The sequence below is a fragment of the Symphalangus syndactylus genome, chromosome 3 (genome assembly GCF_028878055.3).
Source record: "Symphalangus syndactylus isolate Jambi chromosome 3, NHGRI_mSymSyn1-v2.1_pri, whole genome shotgun sequence".
Lineage (NCBI taxonomy): Eukaryota > Metazoa > Chordata > Mammalia > Primates > Hylobatidae > Symphalangus > Symphalangus syndactylus.
In genome coordinates, this window is record NC_072425.2 from 51336398 (window position 1) to 51352158 (window position 15761).

The 15761-nt window shown below is 49.9% G+C and overlaps 2 protein-coding genes across 14 annotated transcripts in view; both read right to left on the bottom strand.

Moving 5' to 3' along the window:
• Window positions 1–4509: 4509 nt before the first annotated feature.
• Window positions 4510–5984, bottom strand: LOC129479192 (inhibitor of growth protein 2-like). The gene has a single exon (XM_055271898.2). The coding sequence runs from the start codon at window positions 5830–5832 to the stop codon at window positions 5110–5112; it is 723 nt and encodes a 240-aa protein (XP_055127873.1). The 5' UTR covers window positions 5833–5984; the 3' UTR covers window positions 4510–5109.
• Window positions 5985–9672: 3688 nt separating this feature from the next.
• WNK2 (WNK lysine deficient protein kinase 2) overlaps window positions 9673–15761 on the bottom strand; it is a 132082-nt gene continuing 125993 nt past the window's right edge. For 9 of the 13 annotated variants that reach the window (XM_063636225.1, XM_055271897.2, XM_055271893.2 and 6 more), the window contains one exon: window positions 12376–12722. In XM_063636225.1, coding sequence (XP_063492295.1) covers window positions 12393–12722 — 330 coding nt within the window. In that variant the 3' untranslated portion in view covers window positions 12376–12392. The other 4 variants (XM_055271886.2, XM_063636223.1, XM_055271895.2 and 1 more) reach the window with 3 other exon arrangements.

The following is a 15761-nucleotide window of genomic DNA, read 5'->3' on the forward strand; positions in this document are numbered from 1 at the left end:
GTCAGTAAATACTGTCTTATGTTAGTAAATCACATAATTGCCAAATTCCTTAAGATTATGTCATCTGAAGGAAGGGTGTCGTGTCTAAATAGCTGTGCGTCCAAGAACAGCTGATACACAGGTTGGCAGCATCAGAAAAAGTGGCTTTTGCTGAAAGTTATATTTTCCTACAACGTACATTTTTTATGGTCTTTGGAATTATTCACAAAATGTGATGCTCATTAGCTGTCTCTTAGCCATCTCGGAAGAGTAGAGTTTGCCATGGTATCACTCAGTGATTATGGACATTAATTAAAAAGAGGCTGAGCCAATAGCGAAAAGAATGCAAATGCGCCCTTGTAAATGGGTTAGTGAACATTTCTTTTACTGCATATGACACTGGGAGTGAATGGTATTTTTCCACACCCATGGGTGGTAGTTATAACCTGTGTTTCATGAATATTTATATGTTATATGTAACTATTTTAAAGTAGTTTGTGACATTACCTAGCATAGAAAGTAGTTAAACAGTATAATTCCAACTCCAAAATTTGATTTTTAAAGTGCAGTACAAGGTGTCTTATATTTTCTGTGACATATGCCTTTCACAATTCACTGACCTTTAAGAAAAAGTAGTTGGCAAACAACTAACTGATGGTATCAGAATAATAAAAGCTTTTTTAATATTCCAAAATTCTAATAGCAGAATTTATTCAAGTAATAGCATAAAATATGAGATCATGATTAGTGGTAAGATAATGCCTGAGAATATGGTATTTCTGGATTGTCAGTTATTCTTTACATTGTACCTGATTCTTTTTTTTCCCTTGGTGAACTAATTTCAGAATTGGAATAAACAGAATAGTGTTATTTATATTAGCAGCTGTAAAGTTTTATTGTAGAATGTATCTTATACATTATATTAGCAAAATGGGTGATTAAGAGGACCGACATTTCACTATCCTGTACTCAAATTAAACAGTGAAGGTAAAATAAAGAAAATTTGGGGAATTTTTTTTTTTTTTTTTCAGACAGTCTTGCTCTGTCGCCCAGGGTGGAGTACAGTGGTGCAATCTCAGCTCACTGCAACCTCTGTTTCCCGGGTTCAAGCAGTTCTCCTACCTCAGCCTCCCAAGTAGCTGGGATTACAGGCATCTGCCACCACACTTGGCTACTTTTTTCTGTATTTTCTAATAGAGACGGGGTTTCACCATGTTGGTCAGGCTAGTTTCGAACTCCTGACCTCAAGTGATCCTCCTGCCTCAGCCTCCCAAAGTGTTGGGAATACAGGCACGAGCCCCTGTGCCCAGCCCCAGGAATATTTAATTGTTGTAGCTTGTAGTTGACATCATAAAGTTTGTAAAATGGTAGAGCTTGTCATCAGCGTCTAGCAGCTGATCTAACAAGGACAGGTGAAGAAAAAGTTACCTGAGCTTCACCATGTGTGTTGTTTCCTTGTTTGGTTGGTGATGCTTACTCACATCAATCCATTGATTTGAAAGAATAGGTTTCATCTTTTGGACTAATTTAAGTATGCCAAAATCTTTAATTAGCCATTTTAGAACCTTTCTGCAAGTAAGACATTTCTAGGCTAGGTGTGGTGGCTCACATCTGTCCCAACATTTTGGGAGGCCAAGGTAGGAAGAATTGCTTGAACCCAGGAGGTAGAGGTTGCAGTGAGCTGAGATCGCGCCACTGCACTCCAGCCTGGGTGACAGAGCGAGACTCTGTCTCAAAAAAAAAAAAAAAAAAAAAAATGTAAAATGAGCCCAGCGTGATGTGAGCCTATAGTCAGCTACTCAGGAGGCTGAGGTGGGAGGATGGCTTGAGCCTGGGAGGTCGAAGTTTCAGGGAGCTGTCATTTCACCACTACACTCCAGCCTAGGCAACAGAGGGAAACCCGATCTCTATTAAAAAAAAAAAAAAAACTCTAATGTGATTTAATATCCTTGTGTAGATTTGACTTAAGAAGATTGAACATTCCATCATACTCCTTTTCTTAAAGACTACCTAGAAGACTAATGAGTGATTTGACCAGATAGTTGAATCAGTGTTATAATAAAAAGAACACTTTACTAAATTCTTGATAATGTTCTGAAGTTTTCCAAAAGTGTAGTGTATATAGATCTTTATTTTTCAGACTATTTAAATATTTTTGAGATTTAGTTTTTAGTAACATCTAGCATCCTAGGAAAACACAAATACTGTATGACAGCTCATATACTTTTTTCTTTTTAATTTTCATTCAAATTTCAGGGTGCTTTGTTTCTCCCCTTCCATTTTAATTTTAATAGCAGCTGTAAACACTTTGCTTCAAAATTATGGTAAATCATGACACAAAAGAGGTCTCAAGCACAGTTTTTTTCTTTTCATTTTACTGTAGCTAGCTTGTGACCACATCTACATCTTGTTATTGCTTGGCATAGCATGTACCTTTTATAATAATACTCTTTGTAATAACTTATTTAACTACAAGAAACTCATAGCGTACTCAACAGTAGTATTTTAAGTTGTTAGTTCATATATTAGATGTACACTTGACATGGTTTGTAACATTTAAAACACGCATTAGTAATTTAAAGCTTTTGATGTGCCACATAGTTTAATATTAACTTGCTGAATGTAAAATGGACTCAAAGTTTCCTTTTGGAGTATGTTGAAAGATTATCAAGGTTATAGTTATTGGGTATACATAGTTATGTGGTTATAGTTATTTTTTTCTTAAAAATGAACAATCTTAAAGTTTAGAAACATAACAGTACTTGGAACATTGCTCTGCATCCTTGTGAACAAAACAAGATCCAGTGATACTTAGAGGAGAGAGACAAACTTTGGAAGCTGTCTGTTGACTCTTAAAGAGACTTGTCTTCCTCTTAGAGGTGGGACCAATGACTGGGAGTGATATAGGGAGGATAAGACCTGTCTGTAGAATTGCTGTGAATATTGTCCACGTAGAGTGCACTTCACTTCAGAATAGGTTGTGAAAGAAAAGTATACTGATGTGCTAGAAAGGCTTTAATCAAAGGCCTGAGCTTGTCAAGCCTGAGGCCGGCACATGGCATGAGTGTGGTGAATGTGCAGTGGCCTCTGCCCCCGCCTGGCTCCCCGGCTCTGGGTCATGAAGGGCCGCTGGGTGCTTCTCCGCGTGGTGCCTGTGTCTGCTGCATTGTTAGGAGCTCTTGCTTCTCACTCTTAACATCCTCCAGTTAGGATCATCAAATACAAGGTCACAAAAGGATGGCTTAGCCGAGTTCAATCTCTTCCTGAACTGTGCCATATGGAAGTATATGTAAACTCGTGAGCAAGGTGGACAGCGTGAGTTCAATCTTCATCTAAATGCAGCCCTGGACAGTCAAACACTTCACAGTTATGCTAATTCATCCACCGTGGACATATCGCATTTTTGGTTATGATGATTCTTCATCTTTGAGGGCAGTAGACACCACCTATGTTTTGAGGAGGTCCTGGCAGAAGCAATGATATGTGGAATAAGCAGAATGTCAAAAGTTCAGGTCCCTCCAGTTTACTGAGGAACCAAAAGAGACTGCAGTTGCCAGTATCTCTCCAAAAGCCCATTCTAGTGCCAAGCTCATGGGATGCCGGGCACACATGGATTCCAGACAAGTGACCCATGTGTTCCACTCAGAGTCAAGGGCATGGTCGTGGTGAAGTCAGACACTGAGTCTCCAGATATGCTGTGAGGACAGGACGTCGTTCTCCCAGGAAAGGAGCTACTAGGAAGACAGTGGGGGAGGAAGCGGGTGCAACAGTAAGCATCCACCTTCAGCCTCCCTCCACTGCCCCCTCCCCTCCCCCCTCTCAGTGTCTTATTCAGATGCTGCTGTGTGGGGCCTGGATGTCTGTATTTTTTGCAGGTTCCTCTCAGGATTTGGATGCAGAGCAAAGCTGGGGAACCCATCCGAGGGCATCGCTTGAGACTTGGGAAGGGGGTGCTCATTCCCCAGGTCCAGCCTGCAGGCCCCTGGCCTCTCACGGCTCCTGACCCTGTGGTCTGCGGTGTGACCAGCCTGTCTTCCCACCCCCAGGCTCTGTCATTTGCCATCTGTTGTGTGTGACTGAGCTGTGGGGTACAGCTCACAAGGGCTCCTGTCCTGCCAGCTTCCTTGGGGTCCAGCCCCCAGGGAACCCCAGAAGGAGACCAGGGGCGGGGGCAGGCTGGGGCCAGGTGCTGAGCCTCCCGGCTCCTTCCTGCGAAGCCACCTCAGCTGGCTCTGTCGTGAGCTGCAGGCCATGCTCCTCTTCCAGGGTGACTCTCACAGCTCTGTTCCTTGGGGTTCCTCCAATGTGACCCTCCTGTTGTGGCCCCAGGCCTGGAGCCGGTCATGGCTGGATGGGGATGGCCTCCGGTTCCTGCCTGCATGTGTTTCTTGACACTGCTTTAAGGTCTCACCCCAACCTGGCAGTCTCAAGCAGCACAAACTTATTACCCTCCTGTCCTGGAAGACAAAACTGAAAATCAGTCTTGGTGGGCGAAAGTCAAGGTCTGGGCAGGGCAGGCTCCTGCTGGGGGCTCCTCCTGCCTTCTCGGACTTCCCAGGCTGCCCAAGGCCCTGGGCTGCTGCCCGGTCCTCCCCTCCTGGTCTCCACTCAGCATCTGCTCTCCCGGTCCTGCTGCTGCTGTCACACTTCTTCCCCTGACCCCTCCCTCCTGCATGGAGGGACTCTGGGATGATGCTGCATCTGCCTGGCTCATTGCGGCCTCTCCCCACCTGAAGATCCTGTCCCAAGTCCCATTGGCGAGGGTGCTGGTGCCATGCGAAGGTGACATGCACAAGACCAGGCATTCAGATGTGGGCCCCTTGAGGGGACATTATTCTATCAACACTGCTTTCCAGACACCCACACTTTTGGAAACAGTCCCTTGTGTATGAACTTTCCTCAAAGTCACCCAATTCCAGCACTGTCTGTTTCCCTGACAGGGTGTGCTGTCCTTGGCTCTTCTTTCTTCTTTTTTTTTTTTTTTTTCAAAGTACAACAACTTTTAATACACCATTAATACTAATGATTAAAAATTATTGCATAGTCTTATGCATTTACCCTAAAACATTTTCTGAAAGTAAACGAATTATATAAAAGACAAATAACCCTTTAAAATGTGGATGGCCTTTACTACCTCGATCTTCTATCCTTTTTTGTCTTTTCAGTACTTTTGTCCATGGTTTTCTCATTATCTCCCCTGCACTTTGGGCAATACCATTTCCCCTTTGGTTTATAGGTAAGTGAAACACATGAAAAGTGAAACCATTCAATTGGACACTGTTCATTGTCACATCCTGTCATCTCCCCGTAAGACACTTGGTTGCGTAAACAGTATGTAGGTTCATTAGGATCTATTGCAAACTCAACAGGTGAAGCTTCCCTTTCCTGCTTGGCCTTGGAGCGTTTCTTTTTCTTTGCTGACTTGGATTTCTTTTCTTTAGGTGGCCGATCATCACAGTCTTCAGTCCCATTTGCCATGTGACATAAATCACGGCTTTCACGGGTCTGCTGTCTGCGGGGTCTTCTTGAAGATCTTTCTGGTTGGCTGGAATCCATCTTTGCTTTATCTGAGGCTCGTTCACTTTCAGCAGGATCTTGGAAACACTGTGAATGTAACTCCATTTGTCTTGCCCGATTTTCCACCAATTCGAGCATTTGTGTAACAATCTGTATTTTTTCATCTCCCAATTCTTGACTATTAATTAGTGCTCTCTGGAGAAGCTGCTGTAGACGTTTTTTCTGGTTTAAATCATCTTCTTTCTTATATTTTTCATAGACATCATCAATTTCCTTTAACGTTTGCGGAGCCAGGATCCGCGACGGTCCGAGATGCTGATCGCCGTCCTGATCCATTGGTTGGGAAAGAGACTGGAAACATCACCGCAAAACATGCTGCAAACCCCGACTCGGATTCCGCTGGGGCCGAACCAACGCCCCCGCACAGCCCCGACTCTCTCCCCAGCATCCGGCTCGCCGCCGCCCCTCTCGCGACCAGCCATTTTCCAGGCCCGCGGGAACGCCCTTGGCTCTTCTTTCAAAGCAGGTTGAGAAGGGAAACCCATGCCTGTCAACATTCCCTAAGCCCACTCTGCTGCCTGAACAGGTAAGCCTGTGGGGACCGGGGCTGTCCACTGTGGCTTCTGACTCTTGTTCCCCTCCATGCAGCCGCAGTCTCCTCCAGCTCTGCCTGAGCTTCCCCAGGGGCTGCTTCCTCACCTTCGTTCCTCACCCTGCCCGGGATCCGGCTGCTGTCATGTCCCCTGCTCGCCCCTCCTCCATCCACACACCCTCTTCCCTCTCCCCAGCCTCCACTCACTCACTCCACAGAATCGGGCTGAGCGCCTCCCTCGTAGGAACAGGAGGAAATAGGAAGTGAAACAGACAGGACTTCTGTGCCCAGGTGGCCGGCAACCATGGGGAAGCTGGAGGGAGATGGAAGGGTACACACATGGGATCCCCTGTGGCCTCCGCGGTGCATCGTCACACTCTGAGAAGTGAGGCAGGAGGTCCACAGGGAAGGCCACGTTCAGAAGGGAGCACAGGGGCAGCAGGCTGACCCAGCCTTGAGTTGGGGAGGCTGCCTGGGGAAGTGAAGCTGGAGCAGGGACCAGGTGCCGAGTAGGCATTCGTGAGGCCCTAGGAGGACGGAGCTGGGCCCCTCAGGGCTCATGGGACCCTGCCTAGTGATGGGGCTCAAAATGAGGGGAGCAGGGGGTAGGAAAGACCTGGAGGGGGCAGAGCCTGGCAAGGAGGCTGGACCGGAGTATCTGTTGTCTGAAGAGATCATGCAGGCTGCAGTGAGGAGACTGGATGGAAGGGGGTTTGGGGAGATTTCAGCTAAAACATCTACTCGGCTGTTCACAGCCCACATTTGGGAAATGAGAGGACGAGGATGAGTCTGAGTCCTAGACTGAGAATGAATCGGGTGACTGGTCATGCCAGCCTCGGAAACTGGCACATGTGGGAAGACCCCAAGAAGCTTGGGAGTGACATCGTCTTACAACGTGGAGCATCTTGAAGAAGACTTCGAGGGTCTCCATGGAGAGGGGGAGAGGCAGTTGGATTTACGGGTCTGGCAGCTCACAGAACCTTGAGCTGGTGATCAAATTTGGAGGCCTTGGGCTCAAAAGGATCAACTGTTAGGAACTGCTGCTCCTCCAAAGCCCTCCTGCCCCTGCCCACACAGCCTCACTGGGAGTCAGAACCAGCTGGCTGTGGCTCTGATCCCTGCAGCCCAGGACTCTGGTCCCTGCTGTCCACCTCAGTGAGAAATGAACGATTCTTCACAGAATTGCATGGGACAACATTGTCTCCCCATCTAGCCTGGCCTCGGGCAGCCTTCAACCCCCAGTGTCCTCTTAAGGTGAGGGACTCTTCTCCGCATCTCTGCAGGACTGCATGAGCCACCACCAGCACAATGATGCCTGTGGCATGTGGGCCTTCTGCCCCCTCTCAAGGGCAAGTCTAATAAAGCCAAGTTCAGGGACCACAACCACGATGTGTACAGAGTGGTCACACTGCTGAACTCCCTTAAGCACCTGGAAGGCAGGCGTCCCGGCCCAGGCTTAATTGCATTCTCTAATGAATGAAGACAGGATTCTGGGTGATTTATTTTTTGTTTTTGGTTTTTTTGTTTGTTTGTTTTAGAGACAGGGTCTCACTCTGTCACCCAGGCTGGAGTGCAGTGATGTGATCACGGCTTACTGCAGCCTTGACCTCTTGGCCTCAAGCAATCCTCCTGCCTCAGCCTCCCAAAGCACTGGGATTACAGGCATGGGTCACTGCGCCTAGCCTTACCAGCCCTTTAGTAATACGCACTTTTCAGAGAATTGAAGCTGTTCAGCCTGGAGACGAGGCACAGATATCACCGTGGACACTGGAAGTCTGGTTGGATGCCGGGGTCAGCTAAGAACAAAACGGCACTGGAGAGCAGAGGCTGTGGCTTGGCTGCCTTGACCCTGCAGGAGGAACTTGGACTGGCCCCAGGTGATGCTGCCTTTGCTGTCCTAGGAGAGGCCTGGCAGGGTCCTTTCCATCCCAGAAATGCTGTGATCAGAGCCAATAAGCACCCACTGGAAGCTTCATCTGCCCAAAGGAGAGTCTGCCTTCATCAGCACAATTCATTGTGCACCAGCTTCACTCAGTGACTGTTCTGGAAGGTGCAGGGCTATCAGAAACAATTTTAAGTCCCTGCTTTCAGGAAGTCAAGCATAACAAATAATATGCACCCATGATAACTCTCCATGAAGGGCTGAGGTCTCTGGGGCTCTGGTAAGCCGTCCACCCAGACTGTGCGATAGAACCCAGAGGAGGGGAGAACCCGGGACTGGGAGGGTCAAGAATGAAATCTGGGGCCAGGCGCAGTGGCTCACGCCTGTAATCCCAGCACTTTGGGAGGCCAAGACGGGCGGATCACGAGGTCAGGAGTTTGAGACCAGCCTGGCCAACATGCTGAAACTCCATCTCTACTAAAAATACAAAAATTAGCCGGGTGTGATGGCGCACACCTGTAATCCCAGCTACTCAGGTGGCTGAGGCAGAAGAATCACTTGAACCCAGGAGGCGGAGGTTGCAGTGAGCTGAGTTTGCATCACTGCACTCCAGCCTGGGCAACAGAACAAGACTCTGTCTCATTAAAAAAAAAAAAAAGGCAAACCGCATTACTATGGTCCACAGAAAACCAGTCACATGAGCCACCAACAGAAGAGAACACAAACTAAGACCAAGGGAAGCCATGTTCCTAGCACCGTGCCATCCCTGCTCCCAGCTGAGGCTTGGAGGAGGCCTACCCTGCTGATCACAAGGAGAAGAGCCAGGGTTCCGAGGCAACCCGCACACAGCGGGATGGCATTCCCGACACTCCCGTAGGGAAGCAGCGACGCCGTGCCCTGAAGACTCATGTTTGAAACAGGTAGGCAGCGCCGCTCTATCAGCCGGCTGGACAGTTTTACATCTCAGGGAAGGGCACTGTGTCATGGATGTAAATGACATGGCACAGCAATATCTGTGGTGTCTAGTGGTGATGAAGTCCAGGTGCTGTTAATGGAGGAAATGCTAAATTGCAGTTAGACATTAATGAAAATAAAGATGCAATGCTTTTTCATTGTGATGCATGGGACCCCAAATTCTCCCTAGACCTCTGGACCCAGTGTAAGGCCCCTGTGCCTGCTGGCCAGGCTAGGGTGTGGGGACCTTACCACGGCACGTTTCCTTGGTGAGGCCATGCCAACGTTCCTCATTTCTCACACTTAGGACCCCTCCCACGAGTGGGGGGAATGCAGCCCTCCAAGGAGCCAGTGGTCTCAGACCTGCCACCCCACAGCCAGAGGTTTCTGGCCCCAGGCCACTGGTGTTTTCCCTGCCAGTGCAGGTGAATTCTGGAAGGAGGGTGCCTGGGCGGTGGGTGTGGGGGTGGTGGGTGTCTTCAAGCCTCCAAAGACCAGAGGGAAGGCTCTGCCTCATGGAGCTCTGTGAGCAAAGGCCAGGAAGCACCCAGGACCCTGAGTCTGTGCCAGCTGGCATCGGGGGGACTTGGAGATCAGCCTCCCCGGGGCCGCCACCTCCAGGGCCCTGCAGAGAACAGGGCTGTCCTGAGTGTGCCAGGGTCCTGGGAATGTCCCCCCACCCCCATCACATCCCAGTCACCTGGCTGGCCGAGGGCCACCAGAGAGGAAATAGTTTGAAAAACCAAAGTCCTTTCTGCCCCAAAATATTTTTTATTCTTGCATTACATTTGTGTTTCCAATTGTCAATAAAAAATGCTTAGAAAGTGGTTACAAAACAGCGTGAACTGGACAGGAGGAGCAGCTGGCCCTGAGGGTCCGTCACTTCTCCACTTAGACGGCGTGAAGTGGGCCTGGCATCTAGGCGGGGTCAGTCAGGCTTCTCACTCTCAGGATCTGGAAAACAAAACCGCGCAGCTGACTGTGGGCCCGCCGTGGTGCTGGCCACTCGCTGAGGGCCAGGCCCTGACGCCCTCCCAGGAGCTGCCGACGGGAAGGCTGTGCCAGCTCTGCCATGACCCACGCCCTGTGTAGATGGTCTTGTCCTCAGCACAGCCCTGGCGGCCTCTGTCACCTGGGCCACCCTTCTTTATGTGACCAGTCAGCACACTGAACGGCTGCCAGAAACCCAAACAGACGCTCAGCTCCTGTACCGTCTGGAGCATCTGGGGAGCGAGCTGCCCTCCAACACCCAAAACAGGAGGCTCCGGGATGAGGGTTCCTCCTCCCTCCATGCAGAAGCTCGAAGGCTGGTGCTGTAGCTCTCTGAGGAGTGGCCCCACAGCCAAGGCAGCCCCCACAGTGGACCAGGCAGGAGACACTGGGACCCTCAGCTTGCTCACGGTGAGGCCTGCGATGCACGTGCAGGAGGGTCCGCAGTCAGCTCGAGGCTGTCTTTAGTGGGAGGCCGGGGGGCTGGCTGCCACCATGCACTGAGTCCCACAGGATAAGTCCCCACCCTGGATGGCCACCTTCCCTAAGGCCCCTGTGCCTGCCAGGAAAGCCACTGCCCCTTACATGATCCACGGGCAACCCCAGCCCCAAGTCCTCCTCTCAATAAGTCCAAGCTCGTCCGAGGAGCTCCCACCTCCCCTGAGCTTGGCCCACCTGGAGCAAAGAGGGTGGCCCCAGGGGCTACAGCAAGTAATGCAAACCAAGCCTCCTGGAGACAGGGGCTGCAGGTGTGTCTCGCTGACCAGGAGGCTGGTTCCCTCCATCATGGGCACAGCCCGAGGCTCTGCTAAGTGTAACCAGGTGCAGAGTGGTGGGAAGCCCAGCCAGCTAACCTGACCAGCAGAGCTGACCGTGCTCGGGGCCCAGGCCACAGCTGGTGGGGGCAGTGTTGGGGGCCAGGCAGCCCTGCCAGACACCCTGCTCTCAGACCCCTGCCAGGGCCAGCCCAGCCCAGCACCCGGCAGCACCCCAAGCCCCTCAGCACCCTCCTCTGGAGGTATGGATGCAGCTGAGCCCAGAACTGGCTCCCAACTCCTGTGCTCCCTAGGAGGCTGGTTGGTTTGGATTTTATATGGACAGAGGGTAAGAAAAAGATGTTGTTTCACACTGTTTTCGAGCAAAAGTGTTTATTTTTCTCCTTCAGATATACAATCTCTTGGGGATTCCGTGCCACTGACCACCATGTACGAGGAAGGGACTCACAGGCAAGGGGGACAGGTGAGGGCAGCCCCCACTTCACTCAAGGAACAGGGCAAGGGGGCCCGGTACAGAGAACAGAAATCTCTTACGACAGCATCGTGCCCTGGCAGAAGATTCTGCATAATCACCTAGAAAATTCAATTCTAACTGAATTGATGGAATAGATTTGAACCAAAATAATTTACCCAGTTCTATTAAGTACAGAAACTATACAATTCACAGCTGGGCAGTCCCAAGCAGTCTGCTTTCCAGCGGGAGGTGGAGGAGGCTGGGGCCTTCCCCTCCCACCAAGGGCTGTGTTGTGCCCGCTGGGGACGAGTCCCACTGAAATCTCCAGGAGAAGAATGACCCTGCCCTCCGCAGAGCAGGCTTAGGGATGGACGGGAGAGCAGTTTGCGTGCCAGGGGTGAGCAGAGCCACAGGCCTCCATGGAAATCATGGAGAAGGGAGGGAAGTGGGCAGGAGAGTGGGCAGCCTCTCCAGCTGAAGGAGCTGCGCTTGTCTCCACAGGGTGGGTGGGCAGCTAGAGCCCAACACACACCTTACCCTCACTCACAGCAGCCCACTGGCGCCGAGGGCATGTTTGCTCACCTCATGTTTTCTGGCAGATTTCTCATGGCCCAGCGCAACAACTGACATTCCCTACTGAGCAAGCAGCTCCGCCAGTGTGCCCTGCCCCAGCGTCCCGCCGTCTCTCAGCCCCTAGGTGAGCCCAGGGAACCGGCACTCTACTGAGGACAAAGCAGGGCTGACCTAGCACTGGAAGCTCTTCAATACTTAAGGTAGCTAATTCAATGTTTTTAAAGGCATTTACAACAGAAAACCAAAGATTGAACTTCAGCTTCAGATTTGTAAACCATTCACATCTCTGCAACTTAAAACAGTAAATAAAGATTATCAATGCACAAGCCAATTGCAAATGAAACCTTTTCCGATAATTTTTTTTAACATATCTTTTCATCAGGGAATGGAAAAGCTGGCATTCAAGGCACTGTACTTCTGCAGGGTGACGACAAGTTTCTAACCATCAACTCAAGTATAGGAAGTGGGTGTGGAGACGGCGCGTGGACCACAGGAACCTAGGAGCGAACAGGGTCTGAAGCCGCAAAGGAAGCAGTCTTGCTGCCCACCCGCTGTCCCCCTCGTGGCTGAGTGCTGTGCCCACAGCAGGCGGTGGGGGGGACTCGGAGGCCAAACCACACCTGGTTTCTCCGGGCGGTTCCAAGGGCGCCATCTGGCAAGGGACAGGGCAGAAGGCTACGTGATCCGCAGCCGGGGGCCAGGCATGCTGACCACAGGTGGCTGCAAGAAGACTGGCAGCACAGGCACCTGGGGGGGGCTCCAGCTGCCCTGTGCCCCCAGCTGGCCCACCTGGCCTGCCCAGGGCCCCCAGGACACTGGAGCTGGGAGCAGGCTTCCGTACTGACCCAGAGGTAGTGCACAGGGTGGGGCTGGGAGGCTGGAGAGGGCAGTACCTGGTGTGGGCATGGACAGGACCGGGGCGGCTCCGGGAATGACCGTGGTGGACAGAGGGCCGGGCGCTGGGGGCAGACGTGGCATCCCCACTCCTGCTCGAGGTGCGGTCATCTACAAAACACAGAGACGAGAAGAGGAAGGTACACGTGGCTGCAATCAGCTGGCCTCCCTTAGTGGCCCCCAGGGTGCCGCAGTTTCTCCATCCTCAGGAGACAGCAGTCCTGGAACCTGCTGTGACAGGCACCATCTCAGGGCTGACACCAGAATGATGGTACAGGGCCAGGAACCATCACCCTCCCTTGTCTGCTTCCCCAAGCTGCAGCCTGATAGCCTCTAGGCCACACACCTGGGTGTCCACCAGCCAAAATGGGCCTTGGAGGACTGGTGGGGCCTGGCCCCCGAGGGCGCATGAGTGGCCCCACACGCCTCTACTCAGCCACCACAAAGGCCTCCTGCTTGGCTGGTCAGTGCCCTCACAGGAGCATGAACCACCCAGGAGCAGAGCCCCAGGACTTGGGCAAAGCAAGTGTGCAGGGAGGTGATGGCAAGGCAGCCCTTCCACTCTCCCAGCCCGGGGAGAAGCTGTACACGGGGTGTGCCCCAGGAAGGCAAGGCTGTTGGCCACGGGGAGTTACTCCTCTCCTCTCCAGGGAGGGCCCCACTGGGCACTCTTCACAGGTGCACGGAGGGCACTTGGCGACTTCCACACCCCTTCCTGGAAATCATGCTCGGCAGTCAGGGGCTGGAGGGGCGTCCTCATCTGGAAGGGCCTCTACGGAACCGACAGCTGAGCCCTGCCCACGGCAGAATGCCCAACACCTCCCCAAGGTGCCTCCATCCTTCCAGTCGACACCATGGGGATCTCCAGGCGGGCAGGAAAAGGAGTCAACCGCACAGACTGGACAGAGAGAAGGAGAACTGGCCTCGTGCAGATGACAAGACTGTGCAGAAAATCCACAAGAACGGACAAACCAATTTCTAGAACTAATAGCAAATTTGGCACAATTGCAGGATATGAGGTACGAAAGTCAACTATAGTTTTATATTCTAGCAACAGGAAGCTGGAAAAGGAAATTTAAAGAAAAATAACATTTATAATAGCATTCCAAAACATCAGCTACCTAGGGATAAATTTAATGAAAGATGTATAACATCTTTACACTGCAGAGAAACAAAAAAGATGCCAGTAAATGGACACCATGTTCACAGGAACGCTAATGTTGTTCATATGTCAGACCTCACCCAGTTAATCAACAGACTGAGTACACTCCCAGTCGAAATCCCAGCGGGCTAGCCTGCAGAAAGTGACAGGCTGTTCCTAAAACATATGCAAACATTAACGACCTGAAAAAAATCAAGAAATTCTTGGAGATCAACACTGAATGTCTTTCCTGAGCAAAGATTAAACTTACTAGAAAACTTCAGTCATTAAGAGAGTGTGGTGTTGCCATAGTGATAAGGGAATTGCTAAAGGAAACAAAATAGCAAATTCAGAAATGGACCTACGCACACATGGCCACTTGACGAATGTCTGCCCAATTCAATACAATTCAATATGGAGAGGAAGGGGCTGGAATGATCAGATATGCAGAGAGGAAAAAAAAGACTGACCTCTGCATCAAAATATACTCAAGAGTTCATTTGAGATGGCTCACGGGATCAAAAGCAATAGCTAAAGCTGCAAAGCTTTTAGGAAAAACAAAATTAAAATTTTTACCATTTCATGTTCACCATTAAGAAAGTGAAAACACAAGCCACAGATCGGTAGACTATATCCATTACATATATTAATATATATATACACAAGGGGTCTTCAAAAAGTTCATGGAAAATACATATCATGAAAAAACTATGCATGATTTTCAAAAAAAATCTTTGCACTCAAATAAACTTGTACTAACTTATTACAGCATGTCTGAAGAGGAGGTAGTCTGAGGCACTAAGAAGGAGAAGACTTCAGTTTGAAAAGAGCCCCTATCACAATAACGTGAATTCTGTCAAGCAAGAACCAACATCACATGTACGGTGAAGCTTGGGTGGAAGAATGGTGAGATCACTGATGCTTTCTGAAAAGTTTACGGGGTCCACGTCCCCAAAGAAAATAGCAGTTTACAAATGGTTGACTTGTTTAAGAAGGGATGAGACCATGCTGAAGACGGAGCCCACAGCGGCAGGCCATCCGCATCACTTTGTGAGGAAAACACTCATCTGGTCTGAGCCGTAGGTGCAGAGGACCGGTGGTTAACAGCAGAAATAGTGGCCAACACCACAGACATCTCAGTAGGTTGAGCTTACACAATTCTGACAGAAAAATGAAAGTTGAGCAGACTTTTCACTCAATGGGTGCCAAAACCATTGCGCCCACATCGGGTGCAAAGAAGAGCAGAGCTGTCAGTGGTAACTTTGAACAAGTGGGATGGAGATTCTGAAGCTCTCTTTGAACTGTAGTGACATGAAACATGGCTTTCCCGGTAGGGTCCTGAAGACAAAGCACAGTCAAGGCAATGGCGCTGAGGGCTGGAAGTGGTCCCATCAGAGCAAAAGTGGGCCAGTCAAGAGCAGAGATTGTGGCAACAGCTTTTGGGATGCTTAAGGCATTTTGCTTGCTGACTTTCTGGAGGGGGTAACAAGGAATGGTAACATCTGCTTAGTATGAGAAGGTTTAGGGAATGTGAGCCAAAGCTTCAGCAAAACCCCCCCGGGAAAGCTTCCCAGAGAGTCCATCTCTGTCACGACAATGCTCCTGCTCATTCCTCTCATCAAAGAAGTGATTTTGCAAGAGTTTCTAAGGGAAATCATCAGGCATCTACCCTACAGTCCTGATTTGGCTCCTTCTGACTTCTTTTTGCTTCCTAATTTTGAAACATCTGTGAAGGGCACCCATTTTTTGTCAATTAATAATGTAAAAAAGACTCCATGGCCATGATTAAATTCCCAGGACCATTAGGTCTTTAGGGAGGGACTAAATGGCTGGCATCATTGCTTATAAAAGTGTCTTGAACTTGATGGCGCTTGTGTTAAGAAAAAAGTTTGTATTTCTTCTTTAGTAGCTATAATTATAGGTATGGTATAACTATAGGTATGTGCCACCATGCCCAGCTATTTTTTTTTTTTTTTTCCCCAGACAAGGTCTTGCTCTGTCGCCCAGGC

What these genes read in the sequence shown, in the direction of transcription:
- LOC129479192 (XM_055271898.2), bottom strand. Translation starts at nt 5,832, where the DNA reads ATGGATCAGGACGGCGATCAGCATCTCGGACCGTCGCGGATCCTGGCT.